This window comes from Erpetoichthys calabaricus, chromosome 8, assembly GCF_900747795.2.
Source record: "Erpetoichthys calabaricus chromosome 8, fErpCal1.3, whole genome shotgun sequence".
NCBI classification, from domain to species: Eukaryota; Metazoa; Chordata; class Cladistia; order Polypteriformes; family Polypteridae; genus Erpetoichthys; species Erpetoichthys calabaricus.
The window spans coordinates 175,247,161-175,267,288 of record NC_041401.2 but is presented as its reverse complement, the minus strand read 5'-3'; the positions used below and the strand labels follow the sequence as shown (position 1 = coordinate 175,267,288).

At 39.9% G+C, this 20,128-nt stretch overlaps 1 protein-coding gene across 9 annotated transcripts in view; it reads left to right on the top strand.

Annotated features, from left to right (window-relative positions):
• Window positions 1–20,128, top strand: part of agrn (agrin) — a 553,557-nt gene that overhangs the window by 252,791 nt on the left and 280,638 nt on the right. For 6 of the 9 annotated variants that reach the window (XM_028807851.2, XM_051931028.1, XM_051931030.1 and 3 more), the window contains one exon: window positions 19,108–19,146. In XM_028807851.2, coding sequence (XP_028663684.2) covers window positions 19,108–19,146 — 39 coding nt within the window. Of the gene's footprint in view, window positions 1–4,220; window positions 5,838–19,107; window positions 19,147–20,128 lie in introns of those variants that run through there. The other 3 variants (XM_028807852.2, XM_051931031.1, XM_028807853.2) reach the window with 2 other exon arrangements.

The window sequence follows — 20,128 nt, the reverse complement described above, 5'->3', positions numbered from 1 at the left end:
AAATTACCACTCACTTATTAAGTCCACTAAAAAGCAGCATGTGGTTGGGACAAAAACCTGCAGCCACAGTGGGCCCACCAGACTGACCTTAAGAATCACTGCTCTAGAATAAGGAGTTTGGGGGGACCCACCAGTGGATCATGTTAGGGGCTTTCCACACGACATGCAATATACTCACTGAACTGCCAATTGGCAGCAAGAACTTTCTGGAGTTTTGCTTTACACTAGCAAGGGAGAGAACAGTCTGACAATAATTGTGAGTGTCTTGTTCCTTATCATGATATTGGAATAACAAAACATGAGGTTAATGGTGCAATGGTAAGTCCATTTTTATCTAAAGCGCCATGTATTTATAAACTCCTGTTCACCAGACATGTCTTATATCCCTCTTTTATATATACATCTTGTTGCTTTTTTCCACTGGACATTCTAGTCCTTATATTCCTCTTCCTTTGTGCTTCTTGTTGCCTTTTATTTGTCAGCCATTTCACCCCGTTGTGAAAGCTAGACGACGTGAAGCCTAAATGCACAGACGTAGCCTACATGGTTTATTAACTTATGACAGCCACCTGCCTTTGTTCATCAGGCATTCCCATCATTTTGTGAACAACACACAACATTATGCCCAAGCAGGGGCATGGAGGCCAGCTGGCGGTTGTCTAATTGCTTAATATATAAAATAAGGACACAGGGGTTCAAGAATAACAGAGGTGAAGGTTTAGTAGTCCTTATCGTTAGAAGGGTCTTCCTTGACATCAGTAGTGGCTTTGTGGCAAGACAGGAAGGATCACCAGGGCAGTGCTATAACCGTCACACTATCTGCCAGAGGTCAATACGTATGTCTATAGCCGGGAAGTTAGACGGTCAAAGGCTCTGTGGTATGGTAGAAGGAGACCAGAGTTATTGCATCTATCTAGATTCACCATTCTTTATTTAAAAGGACAAGAGCAGAAGAAATCAACCTAGATTTGTCTGGAAGCCCGTCTGTGTTTTCCATTATTTAAACAGGTAGCATTAGTAGTAGTAGAAATAGCATTATCATCATTATTATTATCATTATTGTGTATTTCACTGGCACCTTTATACAATTTAACTTACAAGATCAGGGCACAACACACTTGTTTGTATTTTTAACAATTTGGACACAGTTTAAGTGACTTGCTTAAGGTCCCACAGTGAGTTTGTGCTGCAACCTAATTGCCAACTGTGTGGTTTAAAGTCCAATGCTTTAGCTATTACTATTTAACAAAATGTGCTCTGACCTAGGACATTAGTTCTAGTTCATAGTCATGTGCACACGGTACAATGAAATTCTTAATTGCATGTTCCACACAGACTAGTGACAGTAGTACTGTACTTTACAAATACGACAATGAAAACAAATACAGAGAGTGAATACAACAATGTATTGAAAATCAAATATGCATAAACCTTGCAAGCCATATGACCAGGTGATAATACTGTGCTGGATTTTAGATGTCTGGATCATGTTTGGGTCAGAACAGACCAACAGTTTGGTCTCACATTAACTCCTGTAGAGATAATGACAACTTTAGATTATTAAGAACTTAATCTCTCAATGACACCATCATATTAATAGTGGGTAGAAAATTGTTTACATTTTATCCAAGTTATAATCAAGTATATGTACTTAATGTTCTCATTTTCTTTGTAATGTTTTTTTTTTCTTCAGGATACTTTATGGCTACACCAAAAACTAACTGTAAACAGAAAACATACCAATATTGAAATAGAAATTATCAGAAGTAACACTCCACATACATCAGTAAATATTAGTCATTCAAAAACAGGGACTCACAACAGATTGTGTGCTGGTGCAGGTCAATTACTGCAGGTACATCTGGACCAATCATCTGGTAACTACCAGTAGCTAAATACTCAAGATGTACAATTATTGTGTCTGCTACCTATTATATAGTGCCTTTACAATCGAGATATTATATAACGTCTGTACTGGCTATCACGTAGTGCTTTTTTTATCTTCTAATGAAAGTTTTTATCATCTATCTATCATGTAATGCCTTTCCTCCTTAAAGGGATGATAATGCTGCTGACCATGAGATTTACCTCAGAACTATAGCAACATGTGTTTTATGCATGTATTCAGTATTCAGACTGTACACAATTTAGACGCATACAGGTTAGCGACACAACAAACACCATTGAAAGCAGCTCCTCTATGTATGCTGTGTTGAAATATGGTTTGTTTTCGTGAAGTGTGACCTATCAGTGAATGAGATCTTTTAATGAGCAGGATCCAATCAGGGAAGGGCCATGTAATAAGCACAAACCAATCAATGCACAATTAAAGTCTGCATTTTCATATCTCCACATTTTCACCCATCCACACTGAAACATTGAGCCAGCATTTTCAGAAGTATATGGATCTGGAGAGTATATTCAGAAGACTCCATTTTTAGAGGTTAAAAACACTGGGGTAGTGTGGATAAAAGGTGAAAACAGAGACTAATGTCTGCATTTTTAAATGAAAAAGGTAGCAGTGGGGGAATCGCTTTAATCTGGCTCTATCTATCTATCTATCTATCTATCTATCTATCTATCTATCTATCTATCTATCTATCTATCTATCTATCTATCTATCTATCTATCTATCTATCTATCTATCTATCTATCTATCTATCTATCTATCTATCTATCTATCTATCTATCTATCTATCTCCATTCTTTAAAATAAAGATGCCAAAGTGGTTATTCAGAGCAAATGCCATTGGGGGGAACAATTTTTATTTCCCAAAAGAACCATCTGTATGAAAGTTTATAAAGGAAAAACAACTTTCATTTAGATCTATAACAGGGTCTATAAATAGCCATGAAGAGATAACAGATTTGTCTAACACGTATGCATTCCTAATTTTACAATAATTCTTGCTGCATATAATAACACAAGCTAAGTTCGTGGTTTATTTGATTGGTAATATCCTGCAAAGGTACCCTAGTAGATATTAAAGACTTCTGTTTTATCCCCATATTAGGAACCTGTACAAAGCCCAAAGAACCCTTCCCAGGATAAAATGTTTCTTTGTGACGCAAAGGTTCTATAGGGAACCACACAGCCCAGCAAAATGCCATTTTAGGACCACTATGAGTGTCAAGTATTTTTCCTAAATGTAAATTGTTGTCATTATTGGTTATATGTGATGTATGCTTTCCTTTTATTTTTCTTTTTAGATTATAATAAAGGGCGGCACGGTGGTGCAGTGGGTAGCGCTGCTTCTTCACAGTTGGGGGACCTGGGTTCGATTCCCGGGTCCTCCCTGTGTGGAGTTTGCATGTTCTCCCCGTGTCTGCGTGGGTTTCCTCCGGGCGCTCCGGTTTCCTCCCACAGTCCAATGACATGCAGGTTAGGTGGATTGGTGATTCTAAATTGGCCCTAGTGTGTGCTTGGTGTGTTTGTGTGTGTCCTGCGGTGGGTTGGCACCCTGCCCGGGATTGGTTCCTGCCTTGTGCCCTGTGTTGGCTGGGATTGGCTCCAGCAGGCCCCCGTGACCCTGTGTTCGGATTCAGCGGGTTGGAAAATGGATGTATGGTTATAATAAAGGTGTTTTAAAAAACAAAAAAATTTATTAATATATTTCTAGTCAGCTGTTACCACACTTAGAAACACATTTTGATATTTTATTTCTCCTTCCATTAGTAATGTTTTGGCTTTGACTATAAATAAACTCACGTATGTATGTTTTTTTTAATAAGTTAAAGTTTCTATGCAGTAAAAAATGGTATGTTGTGACAAAGCTGCTCTTGTTTGGTCTCAGTGAAAGTCTAAGTCGCGTCTACTAATAATGGTTAAACTGCTAATGTACCGGTCACATCTGTCGTTTTAATGCAAAAGCGCCCAAGTTTCGCATTGAGAATAAACACCTGTCGTAGGGATTAGTGGAAAGATTGGATCTCCGCTAGAGAAGAGCAGGGAATTGTCTTTGTGGCATCTCCTTTTTGCATTTCTGTGTCGATTTCTCCCAATGGAGACAGTGGAGGAGAAATTCCCAAAAGCTTTTTTTCTTTTCAGTGTCTCCGTCTCTCTCGGTCTCTCCCTCATTCTCTCGCCTTGCTCACCCCCTCCCCCACCACCCCCAGCCCCTCAAACACCTCCCCGTGCGCGCGCTCTCTCTCTCTCTCTCGCTCACTCGCTCGCACGCTCGCTCGCGCCCCTTCTCTGAGCCGCCGGGAGACACAGGGAGGGCTCGGCTCTGGACGCACGTTGCCACAGCCTTTTGTTTTCGGGCAGAGAGCTTAGTGGCGCTGAGGGTGTCCACCAACTGGATTTCATTGTCACTCTTATCCCACTGTGCGGAGTAGGAGTCGCTAATGCTCGAAGCCGGCCACTTGCTGTCTGGCGTTTAGTATAGCGCCCACACTGGAGACGTTGCATCCGAAGTTGGGTTGACGAGCGTTCGCGGTTGCGCAGAGCAGAAGTTAAGAGGAGGGCACCTGAATTGAAGAGGGATATAAAGAAGGCATACATCGCTTGTGCACACCTCTGGTCTTTGGTCAGAAAATGAAGAGAGTGCATAAATGAGAAAAATGCCATCCAACTTTACCCTGCGGATGCCTTGTCAAGCTGACAGATTGTGAAAACTGAAATCCGGGCAGCATGCTGAGGAAGGCTGTCTGCGGAGCTGCTTCTTTATCGGGCTGCGTTGTGTCTTCTTATGGGAGAGGGTCCCGTGGAGGCGATGATGTTCTTCTTGCCCTCCTGATACTGGCCAACGAAATCCGCTCAGACTTGAATGTAGCACTCGGGTGCCGATGACCTCCTTTCGACTGGACTCCCCCAAGGATAATTGGATGAGAAAACTAATAAAGAAGTGAGCAGATTTATCCTTATACGTTGAAAGAAGAAGAATTAGAAACCATATGGCTTTTGGTTTATGAAGCAGCTGGGTCCTGTAGCTCCTGTAATTACTCTTGCACTGGTAATATACAGCTCCTTTATTTTTGGCTGGAGGGGATTTACAGGCAAGAACATCGTGAATATGAGCTTTTGCGTTGAAGCTGTGATATAAAAAGTGAAACAACACAATAAATCTTTAAATGTGTCTTTGTCCGTCCCTTAATTTCTTAAAGCAAAACTGCCCCACTGCCATTGGTGGGCCTCTTTATCGACATCATTCATCCTCATGTTTTGGGAGAGGGTGCAGTTTTTCTTATGGCCCATGATGTCTGTCATGGCTTGATTTGGATTTAGGAAGAAATATTTTATTATTATCGAAGGATCTTTTTTTCTTTTCTTTAATTGACCCCAAAATAACGAAAAAATCCGGACTTTTTCTACAAGAAATAATTGAGTTATGAGCACATGTCGCCCACCACCTTGAGTGGTGGATAATGCTTTCTCAGCCTTGGATGCCCATTTGATTTTGGACTGGGATATTCTGAATAGCAATATTCATGGAATTTTTTTGGGGTCGTTCGTGGATTCCTAACCTCCTCTGGATGCTATGATTGAAGGAAATGTGTTGCTCGGAGACCAGGACAAGCTTCATGGGTTCTCTGTTTTCAAAAGAATTATACTAACGCGCCGAGAGCGGCTGGTGATTTTACAGTGTGCTGCTGCTACTGCTGCGTTTTCATCTTTTCTTTTACTCGTTTTTTTTCTCCTGGGAACACTGTAGGATCCCGTTTTTCAAGGGGGATGACCAGCTGTCAGTACCCAACCCCTTCTCCGGATCGGGACAGGATGTACCAGCACAAAGTGTCACTGGTGGTCCGTTATTTCATGATCCCCTGCAATATTTGTCTGATTCTACTTGCCACGTCCACTCTTGGGTTTGCAGTACTACTCTTTCTAAATAATTGTACGTCTTAATGTTATACTTTTTATATTCACCATCTTAGTCTTTAAAAAACGTTTTCAAAATGAAGAATAGTTTGAGGTGTTGCAAATCAATCAATTAATACACCACAGTCATTGCATTTCTGGTATAAAGTTGCCCAGCTGCCCCAGATCCGTCAGAAATTTAAAATTAGCTCAGATAAATGATTTAAAAACATAGGTGCACACGTATTTTATATGCAGGTCTTGGCGTATTTTGAATTGATGGTAAATGCCTCAAAGTCGTGTGCTGGGTGTAATTATCGAATTTAATAGAAGCCTTTCACAAAGTGCGGCTTGCTAGGACGCTTTTAAAAAGACGCACTGTAAAGTCGAATTAGTTAAGCAGTTGAAATAGCATTACAGAAGGACCCACATGAAGTGGATCGCCGCCGCATCTAGGATTTTAATCAACCGACAAGCTTTCTACGAAACGCGAAGTGCAAATGTCTCTTTGAAGTTCTTCAATCTTGAATGTTGTCATTCATATTTTACTTGGCCTGTAATCCCGAACCGCCGTTCTGATTGGCTACTTCTGGAATGACTGCCTCTGTGTGGAAGAGACTGAACGTGTCGGACACGCCTACACGAGTAGGGCGAAACTTCTACCGTTTCATTCTGTTATTTTACAGCTTGGGCAATCAGGATGCTCAGACACTATGTTAAAGTGCATGGATATGTTGTTAATTATCACAAGGAATAAGAGGTTGGGGGCAGCGTGTAACAAAATATGTCCTCAGGGCCAGAGCCCCTTTTGGTGTGCAGAGGTTTTCTTAAAAGCCTCCAGAGCCCTTTGGATGGATTGGCACCCGTGCGAGGCTGCTTTCTGCGTTACTGGTTTTTCGGACAGGGCTGAGTTTATCTGTGTGCGCATTGCTACTTGCTGCAGTGTTTAAGTGGGCACAGAAAAGTGATAGGCGGTGGGGCAGGAGTAGGAAACAAAGATGATTTGTTCTGCTTGGGATGGCAAACGTTGTCATTTCGTATACTGAGAGTATCACGAGGATAATATAATATATATATATATATATATATATATATATATATATATATATATATATATATATATATATATATGATACTATCAAATTAGTGGCGGTACTCTATTTATGGTGATACAGTAACTTCGATCGAATTGCAGGATATTTGGGGTGAGATTTGGTGGGTTTTGGAGGGATCCGTAGAGTCCGATTGAAGATGGTTAGCTAAGAAAACGTGTCGGTACTTAATGTAGAAATTGGAAGAGAGACCGGTACTTATATATAAGATCGATAATATCAAAAAACAGATGAAGCGTTTAAGACTGAACCGAAGTCACTTCAGGTTCCCCCCGTTATGCTACACTGAGCTCATTATCAATACTGTAATAGAACGCGGAGGCTTTCCTTGTGTCTTTGCAGTTCCTTCACGATAGGTTTTAGTTTTTAGCAAAAAGGGGAGCGGATTATTCAAACGAAAACTTGCTTGTTTTTGCCCCGACGTGTTGTAATTTTACTAACAATGTGACAAATTCCTTCTCGTTTTCTAAGATTATTGTTTTTTGCTATTCTTAAGACGAAGAACTTGTGGATCCCCTGTAGCACGGCACATTCTACTTTATGTTTGACGTGAATAACTGAAGCAGCTGCCTGTATAAATTTGGGCGGTCTATTTCACATGTGAGTTTCGGTATTCAGTGTTATTCCCGTTCTCCAAGCTAGTGTTAGGACAAAAGTTAAACTGCTGTATTTCACAGATGTCAATCAGAAAGTCGATCTGCCTGGACCTCGCCCGAGATTTGAATGAAAAGTGCTAAGGAGCAACTTTGATTTGCTTTCCCACGTAAATGTATTCAAATCCAATTAGAGTAAAGGCGTCCTGCCCGATAAAGCAAGTTAAGAATGGCACACTCTAGGATCGGGGCTGACATAGAACATTAATTCGGCATAATAGAATGGATATTGAGATATGGGCTCTTAAGAGATTAAGCCGAATTTTAATGTGTGGTGTGGCTCAGTGCTGAGCTGTAAACCACAACAGTGAAGCTTCATTCTTCACAACTGACTTAATGGATGACTGCAACGAGTCATTTTAACTTGTCGCGGCCCAATTGTAAAATATGAGAACAAGTGCATTTATTTGTAAACAGCTTTGGCTAAATAAATCGTTTGTGAAATCAGTAAATGGGTGTAAACACACCGCATTAAAGTGAACTCGCATGGCCCTACCGAAGGAATGTGTATTTCATGGCAATTTATTTCTAGGACGGTGAGTGAGTACATGTTTAACCTGCAGCAGCATTCTCAGCTTGGTCCGTTTCATGGCAACCCATCGTGTCTTATATCTGACTCCTATAAATCTGAAATTAAGTAGTTTTCCGTATACAGCAATAAATGTTAGTCTTTGTAAAGAAAGTATAGGACGTGTGCTAGTGCAAATCAATTACAGGAGGTACATCTGGTGAAATACAAGTAGCTATATAGTCAATATATTCAATCATTGTGTCCGCTATTATATAGTGCCTTTCATATCTATGTGGCTGTCTGTTTTATTATTACCTTTCATGTCTATCTGTCTGTTTTATTATAATATAGTGTGCCCTTCATGTCTATCTGTCTCTCTCTATCTATCTAGCTGGCTGGCTGTTTCATTTATTTATTCATGGATCCTCAGAATAAATGGATGTTTCAGATTCATCATTCACGGTTCCAGTAAATGGACGGTTTAAGGTTGAGGAAAACTGTGTACATTACAAAATTGCGATCCGTCCCGAGTCTGAAATATTAACTTATTTCTGGAAATGCTTAATCTTTTGAACTTTATTTAAACTACCTGTAATTTAAATTATTATGATGTAGGCGACACATATCAGCATCGATCATTTTCCACGGCTTTTGAAAAAGCGGACATCGCCAGCACTGCTCTAGATTTTCCAGGCGAATCGAATGGAGATTTTGAATTGAAAGGACAACATGACGGGGTGGGGGCTTCGGGCTTAAAGGGGCTTTGTTTGCCTTTTCTCGCGTGTATGTCAGTTCGTCCATGGGCGGATCTTTTTTTTTTTTTTCTTGCTCAGAGCAGAGTTTCGATGACAACATCTTGACGGAAGCATCCATTTCAGTTTAATCTGAGCTTGCATAATATTATTGTTATTAGTGTACTGTATATTTGTCTAACGCTTTTAGGGTGACCTGTTTATCAGGGTTTGTTAACATTTTGTTTTTCTTTATTTGAAGTACAGGCGGGTTGAGTAACCCGATCACGGTCACTCACAGAAGCAGATTCGGAATCTCAACCAGCAGCCTTGTGACTTAAAGGCCAGTGACCGACCGTCCGTGCAGCTATCTCATACCCCACGCCTTCCACCACACGACACCCGTTCACTGTCCGAGGGAAGTCCTGACGTTTGGTTGCAGATACTTCCGTTTGTTTCCCCTTCCTATATCTCCCGTATTTTAAGATGATACACTCATTTAAACTGGCTTTATATCGCTTAAAGTATGTCCTGATAGATTCGCCCCTGAATGATGATCGTTTCCTGTCTTTTGTCTGGTGCTGTCGAGATAGGCAACAGCAATGCGCGATCATGTAGTGGACAAAGTACTCTTTTAAATCGAGATTCATGGAAAGCTGATATCTTGTCACCATAATTATGCATTCACATCTCAAATGGGATGCACTTTCATGTTCTTAAAAGATGTCTCCTTGTTCATGAGAATTTGTTCACCGTGTACAATCTTGCATATTATGTGAAATATCATTTGATAGTGAATGCTATTTAATGCTGCTGTCGTCACTGATAATATCGTTCAGACCTCCCTTTAATGTAAAAACACGTTAAGATAATGGATGATTGGATTATCTATCTATCTATCTATCTATCTATCTATCTATCTATCTATCTATCTATCTATCTATCTATCTATCTATCTAGATAGATAGATAGATTAATCCCGATATCTATCTATCTATCTATCTATCTATCTATCTATCTATCTATCTATCTATCTATCTATCTATCTATTATATAGCGCCTTTCCTATCTATCTATTATATAGTGCCTTTCCTATCTATCTATCTATCTATCTATCTATCTATCTATCTATCTATCCATTATATAGTGCCTTTCCTATCTATCTATCTATCTATCTATCTATCTATCTATCTATCTATCTATCTATCTATCTATCTATCTATCTGTCTGTTATATAGCGCCTTTCCTATCTATCTATTATATAGTGCCTTTCCTATCTATCTATCTATCTATCTATCTATCTATCTATCTATCTATCTTTCTATCTATCTATTATATAGTGCCTTTCCTATCTATCTATCTATCTATCTATCTATCTATCTATCTATCTATCTATCTATCTATCTATCTATCTATCTATCTATTTTATAGCGCCTTGCCTATGTATCTGTTCTGTCTATCTGTCCATCTATACGTAATTGTCTGTTACTCTATAGTATTCTAAAATATACTGTATATTAAAGTGAAGACCCAAAACATGCATATGCCATTTTCATCTATGGAAAAAGTAGTTCCCCCCTTGGTTGTAATGTTTTTGTAACTAGTAGACTCTGACAAGGACCAGCAGTTGTTCCCACTCCTCCATGTAGAATTCCTTTGGCTGTGTGATGTTTTTAGGGTGTCTTGTGTCCACAGCACACACGCCCCCCCCCCCCCCCCACCACCCCCACCACCACCACTGTATCTGTACAGGATTCAAACCCCGGCTTTAACCTTGCCATTTTAGAACCTTACATTGCATTTCAGTCAATTCTTGGCATATTTCATAATATGTTTAGGGTAGTTGCAAATTCCACTTTTGGTTGAGCTAATGGTTGAGCTAATGGTTTCACATTATCCTCAAGCTCCTTCTGGTCCAATGATGAATTCCTAATGGATTCTAAAATGGTGAGCTGCCCAGACCCCGATGCAGCAAAGTAACTCCAAACTAGATCTTTTTCCACCATAATACTTTACTGTTGCTATCAGGTTCTTCCTGTAAAGTACTGTCTTTGGTTTTCATCTTCTGACACTAGGTAAATAATCCTATCTGCCTTTTCTGTCCAGAGTACATTGTTCCAGAAGTCCTGGTCTTTGCCTACAGTAGATGTTCTCAGGTGGACATTCATTTTTCCTTGATGTTCTTTCTGGACAGAAAAAGTTTCCTCCTGGCACATCTCCCATGTAGTTGTAATTTGTGCAGCTCTTTCTAATATTAGACTCATGTACTTTGACATTAAAAGTAGCAAAAGCTACCTGGAGGTCCTGTGATGAAATTCTGTGTTTCTGAGAGGCTTCTTTAGGCATTTTGCATTCTGCTCTCGGGGAGAGTTTCCTGGGGCAAGTCTTCTCCAGTGGTAGATGATCTTTAGGGTGGTGGAATGGTTGATTTCCAGTTCTAGAGTTGTAAGTGTCTATAATCTTCATTCTGATGGCCTCAGGGAGCTTTTTGATTTAGGAAGAGTGATAACAAACACTTCAACAACACAGAACAAGTCAAACTAAATGTCTTGGCATTGTGTTTCAGCTAGGGTTCCTACACTGGTTGGGGTTCAGCTCATTTTGTCTTTTTTGTTACTTTTTCAGTTCTTTATTTATGTTAATGTTACTTTAGTTAATAATTTGCATTGTTCCTTGTATTTTCTCTAAGCATGTGTTATTTGCCTTGTGTTTTGTGAGTTGTACCCCAAGTGGTCAGACCACCTGCCCATCAGCCCTGTAAAGGTGAGGGTTTCACCACAGTTCCTGGTGGCTCATCTCAAATGTGCTACTGAGTGATGAGACTTTATTGACATTTGTCCTGGCTTGACTAGGGTTCTTCTCCTGGCTGGATTTCAGATTCAGTTTTTATTTCTCTTTTGTTAATTTTTGATTCTTTGATTTATGTTGATGATGTGAAATATCCATTGTTTTTGATTTTGTTTATGTATGTAAGCTGCAGTGTTATATTCTTTATGGTTTGTGGGTGGTCCCTTAGGAGGTGGAGCTACCTGCCGATCACCACCAAGAATTGCCCTCCACCCTATAAATCTGGAGGTTCTCCCGCAGTTCTTTTTTAATGTTATTAGGAGTTGTGAGTTTTCCCTTCTTTACTGTGAATTCAGTGGATCTCTGACATTTTAACTTTCTGCTTTCTTTCTTGGTCTTACTTGGCGAATCTGTTTAGGAATGTATTTGATTTGGATTGCCTTCATGTTTCAGGCAATTCCATTTTGCTTTTGTGCAAAATGAGCTTCATTGTGATTAGAACACTTTTTGAAGCATAAGTGTTTATGTAATAGAGGTTCAGTACTTGCCCTTATTACTAGCTGGGTTTGACATTGATATCCCCCTCTAGTGGTTATTATTGGAAGTGCTTTAGAACCCTAGTTCTCTGCATGATCCAGATGGCTCGCCAGCCCTTGAAAATCTGGGGAAGAGGGTGTAAATCTCACCCATGTCCGTATCAGGTGTCCAAGGGGAGCAGCCTCCGGCGTGTTAGAACAATGTTGGTAAGGGAATCCAGATCCATAACTGCGGGATGAGAGCTGGCTCAGTCAGGCAGGAATGCGAAGCAGGGCTGGGTGTGAGATGCAGATTACTACCCGGTAGTTCTTGGCAAGATTTTACTATGCTTTGTACTTTTGTTATTTTCTGGATTTTGGACCATTTTGCTCAGTTTTTTTTTGACTTTCCCATCGGTTTCCTGTATTTGGCCTTTCCTGTGTTTTGGGATTGCGATTTGCAGGCATTGTATGCCTTTTCTGCTGTTTGGAACTTTTTTGTGTAATAAATGTTTTATTTCATAAAGACCCTGCATTTTCTCTTATGCCTAGCTGGGAGTGGACAGTAATCCCCCCCCCCCCACCCAGTGGAGCTCTTGATGGGTTTAAACTCCAGTTCATCACTGAGGTTTAAATAAGACAGGTTCAGATGAGATCTTTCTAATGATGTTTTAATCATTTGCACCTGATTCTAAGTGGTCATAAATGCAGGAGAGTACTTACTTTTAACATGTGAAAAGTTTGCATTTATGTTTATACAGATTATAACATAGACTTCAAAATGTAAATGTGGAATTATGTCTGTTATATTATTTACTTTGTGTGTAGATATTGTTTAAATAAAGATAAAATTTTGATATGTCAACATGTGTTAAAAAAGGAAAAACGATTTCATGGGGCGTACTTACTCTTTTACATAACTGTACGCATGAATATTAATTTTTGAAGTTGCTGGCTTGGTGTGTTTCATAAGAACACCTTGGATTGAACAAATACGGTATTTATAGACGTTTAAGCGGTTAGGCATGAGGCCGTTTGTTGCCTGTATCTGATGCACATGGTCCACATGGTTTTCCAGGTAATGATCAATCCCTGCCCCAAGCCTTTGATTTCAGTGCAGGGTCACGGGGGGCAGGATGTTTAACATAATAATCATGTTCAGTTATTTCATTTAGATTGAAGTTCCTGAAAATGGACACGTGTGATTTCCTTGCTCGTCTGGCACCATCGCATTTTGTCTGTAGAGCTCAACGACATGGGCTTCTTTGCTCCGCCTTCGTCATTTTTCCTCATTATTGGCTAACAGCCAGGTTTGATAATCCGACGGCTGATATAAATCGAAACACTATATTTGGTACTAAAGGAGAGGCAGTTTCAGCTCTCTGCTCGGCAATTTAATTTGTGTTTCAAAATATATTTTCAGCCGCTTGTAGAGTGATTGATGAGGTCAGAGTTGTTTCGAGGAGCGGCAGTGTGGGCGCGCTGCGCCCGTCGGTGTGTGTGTGCGCGCGCGCGCGTGCGCGCGTGTGGACTTCTGTCTGCGCGCTCATGCTCCCGCGCCCCCTTCTGTGCATCTAGGAGCACATGCTGTGTGGTTTGCGTGTTTTCAGATCCTTCAGTGACACACAAGGGTGTATGTCTTTGTCTTATTGCTTTCAAGGTGTGTTTTCAAGTATTCGATTATGTACTACACATGCGTATTTTGTTATTTGAAGTGTATTTGTGGGCCCCTGTGTTTATGTGTGATGTGGTGTGGTGTGTAGGTGTGGGCCAGCTTGCTCCAATGTCTTTCTGTAACGCCGTGTTTGTCTGCATACTCTCCTGTGAATTTTACAACCAACTGAGAGACCCCCCACTCTTTGGAGGATTCTCTGACGGCAGTTTTTTTTTTTAGACAGTTCATTACAGAAATTCTGAAACTTGGCAACCAAGTGACCTCTAGCTAGGTGTTTGACGAGCCATTTTAAGTGTGCTAAATTGAAGGGTGCCAACACAGAGGGCTTGTCACTTTCGGTAGCACCCTGGCACTGCTTTCTCTGCCTGCGTCTGTTGACCTAAAAAAAGATTTCAACTTTAGGGCCACCATGGGAAATTATTCATCCAGTAAGAGCTAAAAGTACAGTATAGTGCGTGTGTTTTGTTGAGGATGCTGTAGGCATGTCTTTATTTAAGATTTCTTGGCAAACCAACAAAATCTTTAAAAACAGTTATCTTGTGAACAAGTGTGCTCTGATAAAATAACAAACAAGGGAATGTAACTGAGTCCTGTTCAAAAACAACAGTGATAACAGAATGTAATTACACGCACTAGTAGTGTACATAAAATACATTTTTAATACCATTTTACAATTATGTGGTTGAAGTTTCTTTCACAGACAGGGAGTAGATCGATAAATTAGTGTCAGAGAAATATTGAATCATTCTAATCTTTAGAAGATGCAGCCAGGAGGTTGTTTTGAGTGTAATGGAAATACAAAATACACATTCAGTCACAGTTTCATAAAGTGCAATCTTTCATAGATTTCTACATCAGTGAAGTTGTTTTTATTGTTTAGTTTTATGGACACAAACATCATGTAATTTACCTGATTTGATTTCAGGGAGTAATTTGTAGTTGAAGTCACTGAGAATGTCTCTCCATTTTAAGACAGATGATATTGTAAATTTGCCAATGTTTTTTTAATGATAGAGTTTGAAATTTCAAAAATGTGTACAGCAGGCTGAGTTTGAGATATCTCAATGAAAAGTGAACTGTCTCCACAAATTTTCATGAAGAGTAAGTGTGCATATTTCAACAAAATCAGTCAGCTAGGAGCTGAGAATCTCTGCATGTCCAACTGATTATTATTATATTGCAACCTGGATGAAGGAGAACCATCTCCAGCTAAAACTGGCAAAGGTGGACCTTCTTGTTATCTCAGCTTGTCCGTCTGTTCAGCACCCCATCTCTGTTCAGGTCAGCTTGTTATCACTAACACACGCCAGCCGTGAAGCGATGCTTGATAAAAAGCTGTCTTCACTGATAATGTTGTAATGGTCTCCTGGTTTTGCAGATTCACTTTATACAATATCCATAAGATCGGACCATATCTGATGAAGTATAGAGCAAAATGCCTGGTCCAGGCTTTGGTTTTGTTATGTCTGGACTACTGCAACTCTCTGCTGACAGGAGCACCAACATTTGTCACCAAGATGCTGCAGATGATTCAAAGTGCATTGGCAGATCAGGTGTTCAAACAGCTGAGGCCACGTTGCTTATCTTTTCTGGTCACTACATTGGCTTCCTGTACCCCATATTATGTCCAGAATAGTCCATGCATCAGCACCTACGTATATGGAGAACCTTGTGAGGTCCTCTTCTCCATTTTGACTGCTCATTTCTGCTGATGAATGCTGTTTGGTGAAAGTATCAAATCTCCAACCAGACTCTTTTCATGTAGGTGAGACTAGCTGCCCACCTTTATCAGGAATTCTGTCTCCCTCAATGTGTATAAGAAACATTTGTAGACCCTCTTGTTTGGTGAATTTCTTGTTAACTTGGCTGTTAGGGTTTTGTAACCTCGGAAGTGTAACTAGCTTGTGTTTTGATGACAAAATAAAATGAAAAGACCGAAAGAAAAACAAAAGTAAAAAAATGAAAGCATAGATTCTATCTAGTTCTGACTCACTCAATATGTTTACGAAGCATGTGATGACTCTCTAATCTGGTGAGCTTCCGTGAAATTTAAAGATGCAAAATATTCATAACAACTGGAAAACTAATTTTAAACAAAAAATATCGTCAGAAATTAATTCTGTGACCCAAAAACCCATATTTGGATATAACCTGTTATATCAAAGAGTTCAGGTAGATGTGCAGAAAGTGAATAATGAATATTATATGACATAATGGCACATACCGGGGTGTCGCGTGCCCTCATCCGCTCACAAGAGTGAAGCAGTTCTGCTGTCTTGTTACGGTGTGTTACTGAGCAGACTGTAGACACATTTTAAGTAATGAAGCAAAGTTAATCTGTGTTTTTGTTTAATTTTGTAAATATTATTGAGCAAGCATATTTTAGTGAGTCATGCAGCAAATGGCTAACACATATTTTGGCATGCAGAATGCTCTATGGCAGCTGACGAGGGTGCCAGCCAAAAAAATAAGTTTGAAGTGCTCTGATCAGAGGGCAAGCTGTCCACCTTTCAGCATGGTAGCTCAGCTTAAGATTCAGATTTGAATTTCAATTCAGATTCAAAGGGAAGCAAAGTTGCTCTTTGGGGTCCACTTTCAGCTTTTACAATCACAATGGCTGGCAGAGTGCATTTGCTCAACAGACCTTTGCTTCAAATCCAGTTTCCTGGCTCAATTCAGTGTGCAGCACCTCCCATCCATTTTACAGGACCTCAACAGACACAGAATCAGTCAGAGAGCTGACGGGTGTTTATAGGAGAAGCATCTGTCTGCAGAGCCACAGCTGCTATGTTTCAGCCTGGACTTGGGCATATTTTCTGTTTTATTGTTGTTTTTGATATTTTTGAATGACAGGTCAAAGTCCAAGAGAGCGCATTCCATTTAAACAAATTTATTTTTGGTCCTGGCCAATTTCCTATAGAACTAGTGTTTCCAGAGAAGTCCATTTTATCTGCAAAAATCATTACAACACAGTAATTTTAGGCAAAGCTTTGAGGTCATTACACTGTACTTGTTGTCCGGGTTCCTTGAGGCAACGTCTGAACTCGCACAGCACATGGATTAGATGGTGGGGGTTCATTTTTTTTTTGAGTGCTGAGCTTCCCGTGAGTTTACGCTACTCGACTGGTTTCCAACGTGTTTCCTAAATTCACAGTTGCAAATCTGTGGGCATCAGTGTTGAAGGATGCTCACCTGAACTTCAACGGCTTTGTGTTCACCAATGACAGTGAGCTTGTCTACAGTGAAATGTGCCGAGTGTTTCTCAGGCTCGTGAAGAAAGTGATAGTGACAATGATGATTGAAGTATTGCCGAGCAAAAACAGACCATGTCTGGTTTTCGGAAAATTTTGCTTCGTTCTCCTGCCGCTGATGTTTTAAGTTGACCATTTAATGAAACAAGTTGAGGACCTTTTCTTGAAATTAGTTACATTAAAAAGTGTGCTGGCCAAAATTATGGATTTTTTTTCAAAATCAACCATTTTTTCTATCCAATACATCAATCTCTATTGCAATTCCATTATAACAAAATCCCCGTTATGACAAATTTTTGTAGTTCAGTCCGGAGCACTTTGTTCTGATGGAATTTGAACAGTATTACTTTTCATGTTTCTGTGTAATTTCTGTTAGGTTTCTTTATTATTTAGTATTGTATTGCATCTTTACCTGTAATGCCATTCCATGTGTTTTGCAGGTGGAACCCTCCAAGAGGTAGGGCCACCATGACATCACACCTGAGGGACCGCTGCCCACCTTTATATGCGGGTAGAAGCGATGGCTTCTCTCAGGATGCCATTGAGTGCTGTTTGGAGATAGTGTTGGTCTGAAGTGTTGTTTTCTTTTGATTCTCCTGTTTTTTTGGATGTTTGGCCCTTTTCCTTGAATTCTGGGACTGGTTTGCTGTTTCGAATTGGTTTTCCTTGGGTTGTCATTTCAGGGATACTCTTTTTGCCCCTTTTTCCCTTATTAATTTTGTGATTCTGTGGTTACTTTTTTGTGATAAGTTCTTTAGAAAGTTTTTTGTATTGGGCTTATCTTGACACCTCCCCCCCCCCAAGTGCATTTTTGTTAATTTTGAATTTTTAAAGTATAGCTTGAACTTCTAAAGACTGCTCCATTTTTAGGCTTGTGTGGGCCGCAGCCTGCACGTAGTAATTGGTGCTAGTCGACTTGGGGTGAGTCTTACCTGAGCAGGCTAATGAAGGTCCTGGTGTTATGGATTAATGTGTGTCCATGTTTTATTGTTGTTTTTTAAATTTATTTTCTTTCTCATTTTTAAGTATTTGTTGTGAAGTATATAATTATGTTCCATTCCCTTAAATGTGCATATGTTTCTTGTTCTTTGCTGATTGAGCCTCATGAGATGGGGCCACCCTGATGTCGTGACTTATGAGCCACTGGTGACATATAGATCTGGGTAGCCATTTCCATTACCTGATGCACTAAATACCAGTAATCTTAATTTGAATGTGGTCTTTGAGTATATGGCATGACATTCCCACTGAAACACCTGAGCAGTGATTTCCAAAAGGAAGAAAACACTCCTGGTGTCGCATTTTATTTGTAAAGATTTTATTCCTACCTGAGTATATGCTGAATGGTCTGAATACATTTCTGATAGGGCTCTGGGGTGGTGGCTTTTCCTTGGGATAGCAATTGTCATTTTGGAGAAACTATCTACACTGAGTGTCACTGCAAATTCAGTTTTGCACAAATCATTTCACTCATCACTACCTGTAAAAAGCAAGACCTGCTGGGAAATGACATACAATTGGACTGCTCTGCTTATTGTCATATAGACAACGTTCCTTGGAAAAGCAGCTGAGGTGACCAGATATAGTAGACAACAATAGTAGACAATATGGTATTATTTCCAGCACTAGCTGATCTCTTATGCTGATTCTCATGCGACTCAGCCTATGACTTCAGAGTGTAGCGGTTTTAATGTCACAGTGTGCAGAGTTCAGATCTCATGGTTGAATGATAACTCATTTTCAAAATACAATGACAGACTGCAGTACCATCACAAACGTAAACTTAGACTTAATAATTCATCCAGAGCATCCTGAGAAACAACTCATCCTAGTTGACTGCATGCTATGGTGAGCCCACAATGGCTCAATAGCCCCAGTGCTGCTCACTCATACAGTCTCTGTCTGTGACCAAATGGTGGCACTGGGCAGGGGCCGGGGGGGGGGGGGGGGGGGGGGGGGGGGGGGGTTTGGGGTGTTACATACCCACACCCCATCCTCCTCCACCATGCTGTAATGGGTTTAGCTGAACTTGAGATGAAAACTTAATTTTTGTTTTTCTTTTCTCCTTTCAGATAAACCTGTTCATTTCCCACCAACTCAGCCACCAGATGGTAAGTGAGCTGCATGGCCTTTCATCTTTTTCCCCTACAGTTATTTTGTAGTTTTAATGTCGACAATATCATTACCAATGTTTGACAAAATGTTCGGCGGAGAACAGAAAGGTCATTGTACTAGAGAACCTGGAAGTCGACAGCGCTATGCTATTTCAGCCTGAAGTAAAAAGATGGCATTGAAACTTTCTAATGAACGTATTTGTTGTGCTCAATATAATACTGAGAGAAGAGTGACCCGCGCGTTCTGAAAGTTTTATTGCTCTTCATGGTGCCACATTTGTTTGTTTCCATTTCAAGTGGCCTTGTGGTTTTGTAAACTTCATTTCTGGTTTAGTGGTATCATCACTTTGTGCAGAACCATAGCGTTGAGACTTGTGACCTCAAACGTGATGGATATATCACTTAACAAGTAGTTCAAGTAATATAGTGTCTTTCACACTGCATTATACTTTGAAGGAACCTGATGATGATTTAGTTTGCTGCAGGAAATCCATGGGATAGAACCTGAAATAAAATCAGGTAAGGAAGATGTGGAATGGGAACCAGAAAGTTTAAAAGAGCAGAGGTGGCTGGTGTGGCAGAACTGCAGGAGCTTCTGAGGAAAAGCAGAATAAACAAATGGTAAAAGGTTAAGGAACATTACAAACATGGCCAGCTTAAGAATACCCTTGAGCGTGAAGGGTTTTTGGGGGGGTTAGGGTGAAATTTTGGTTCAAGAGTTTGTATGGCTGCTAGGACATAAGATAGATAGATAGATAGATAGATAGATAGATAGATAGATAGATAGATAGATAGATAGATAGATAGATAGATAGATAGATAGATAGATAGATAGATAGATAGATACTTTATTAATCCCAAGGGGAAATTCACATACTCCAGCAGCAGCATACTGATACAAAAAACAGTATTAAATTAAAGAGTGATAAAAATGCAGGTAAAAACAGACAATAACTTTGAATAATGTTAACGTTTACCC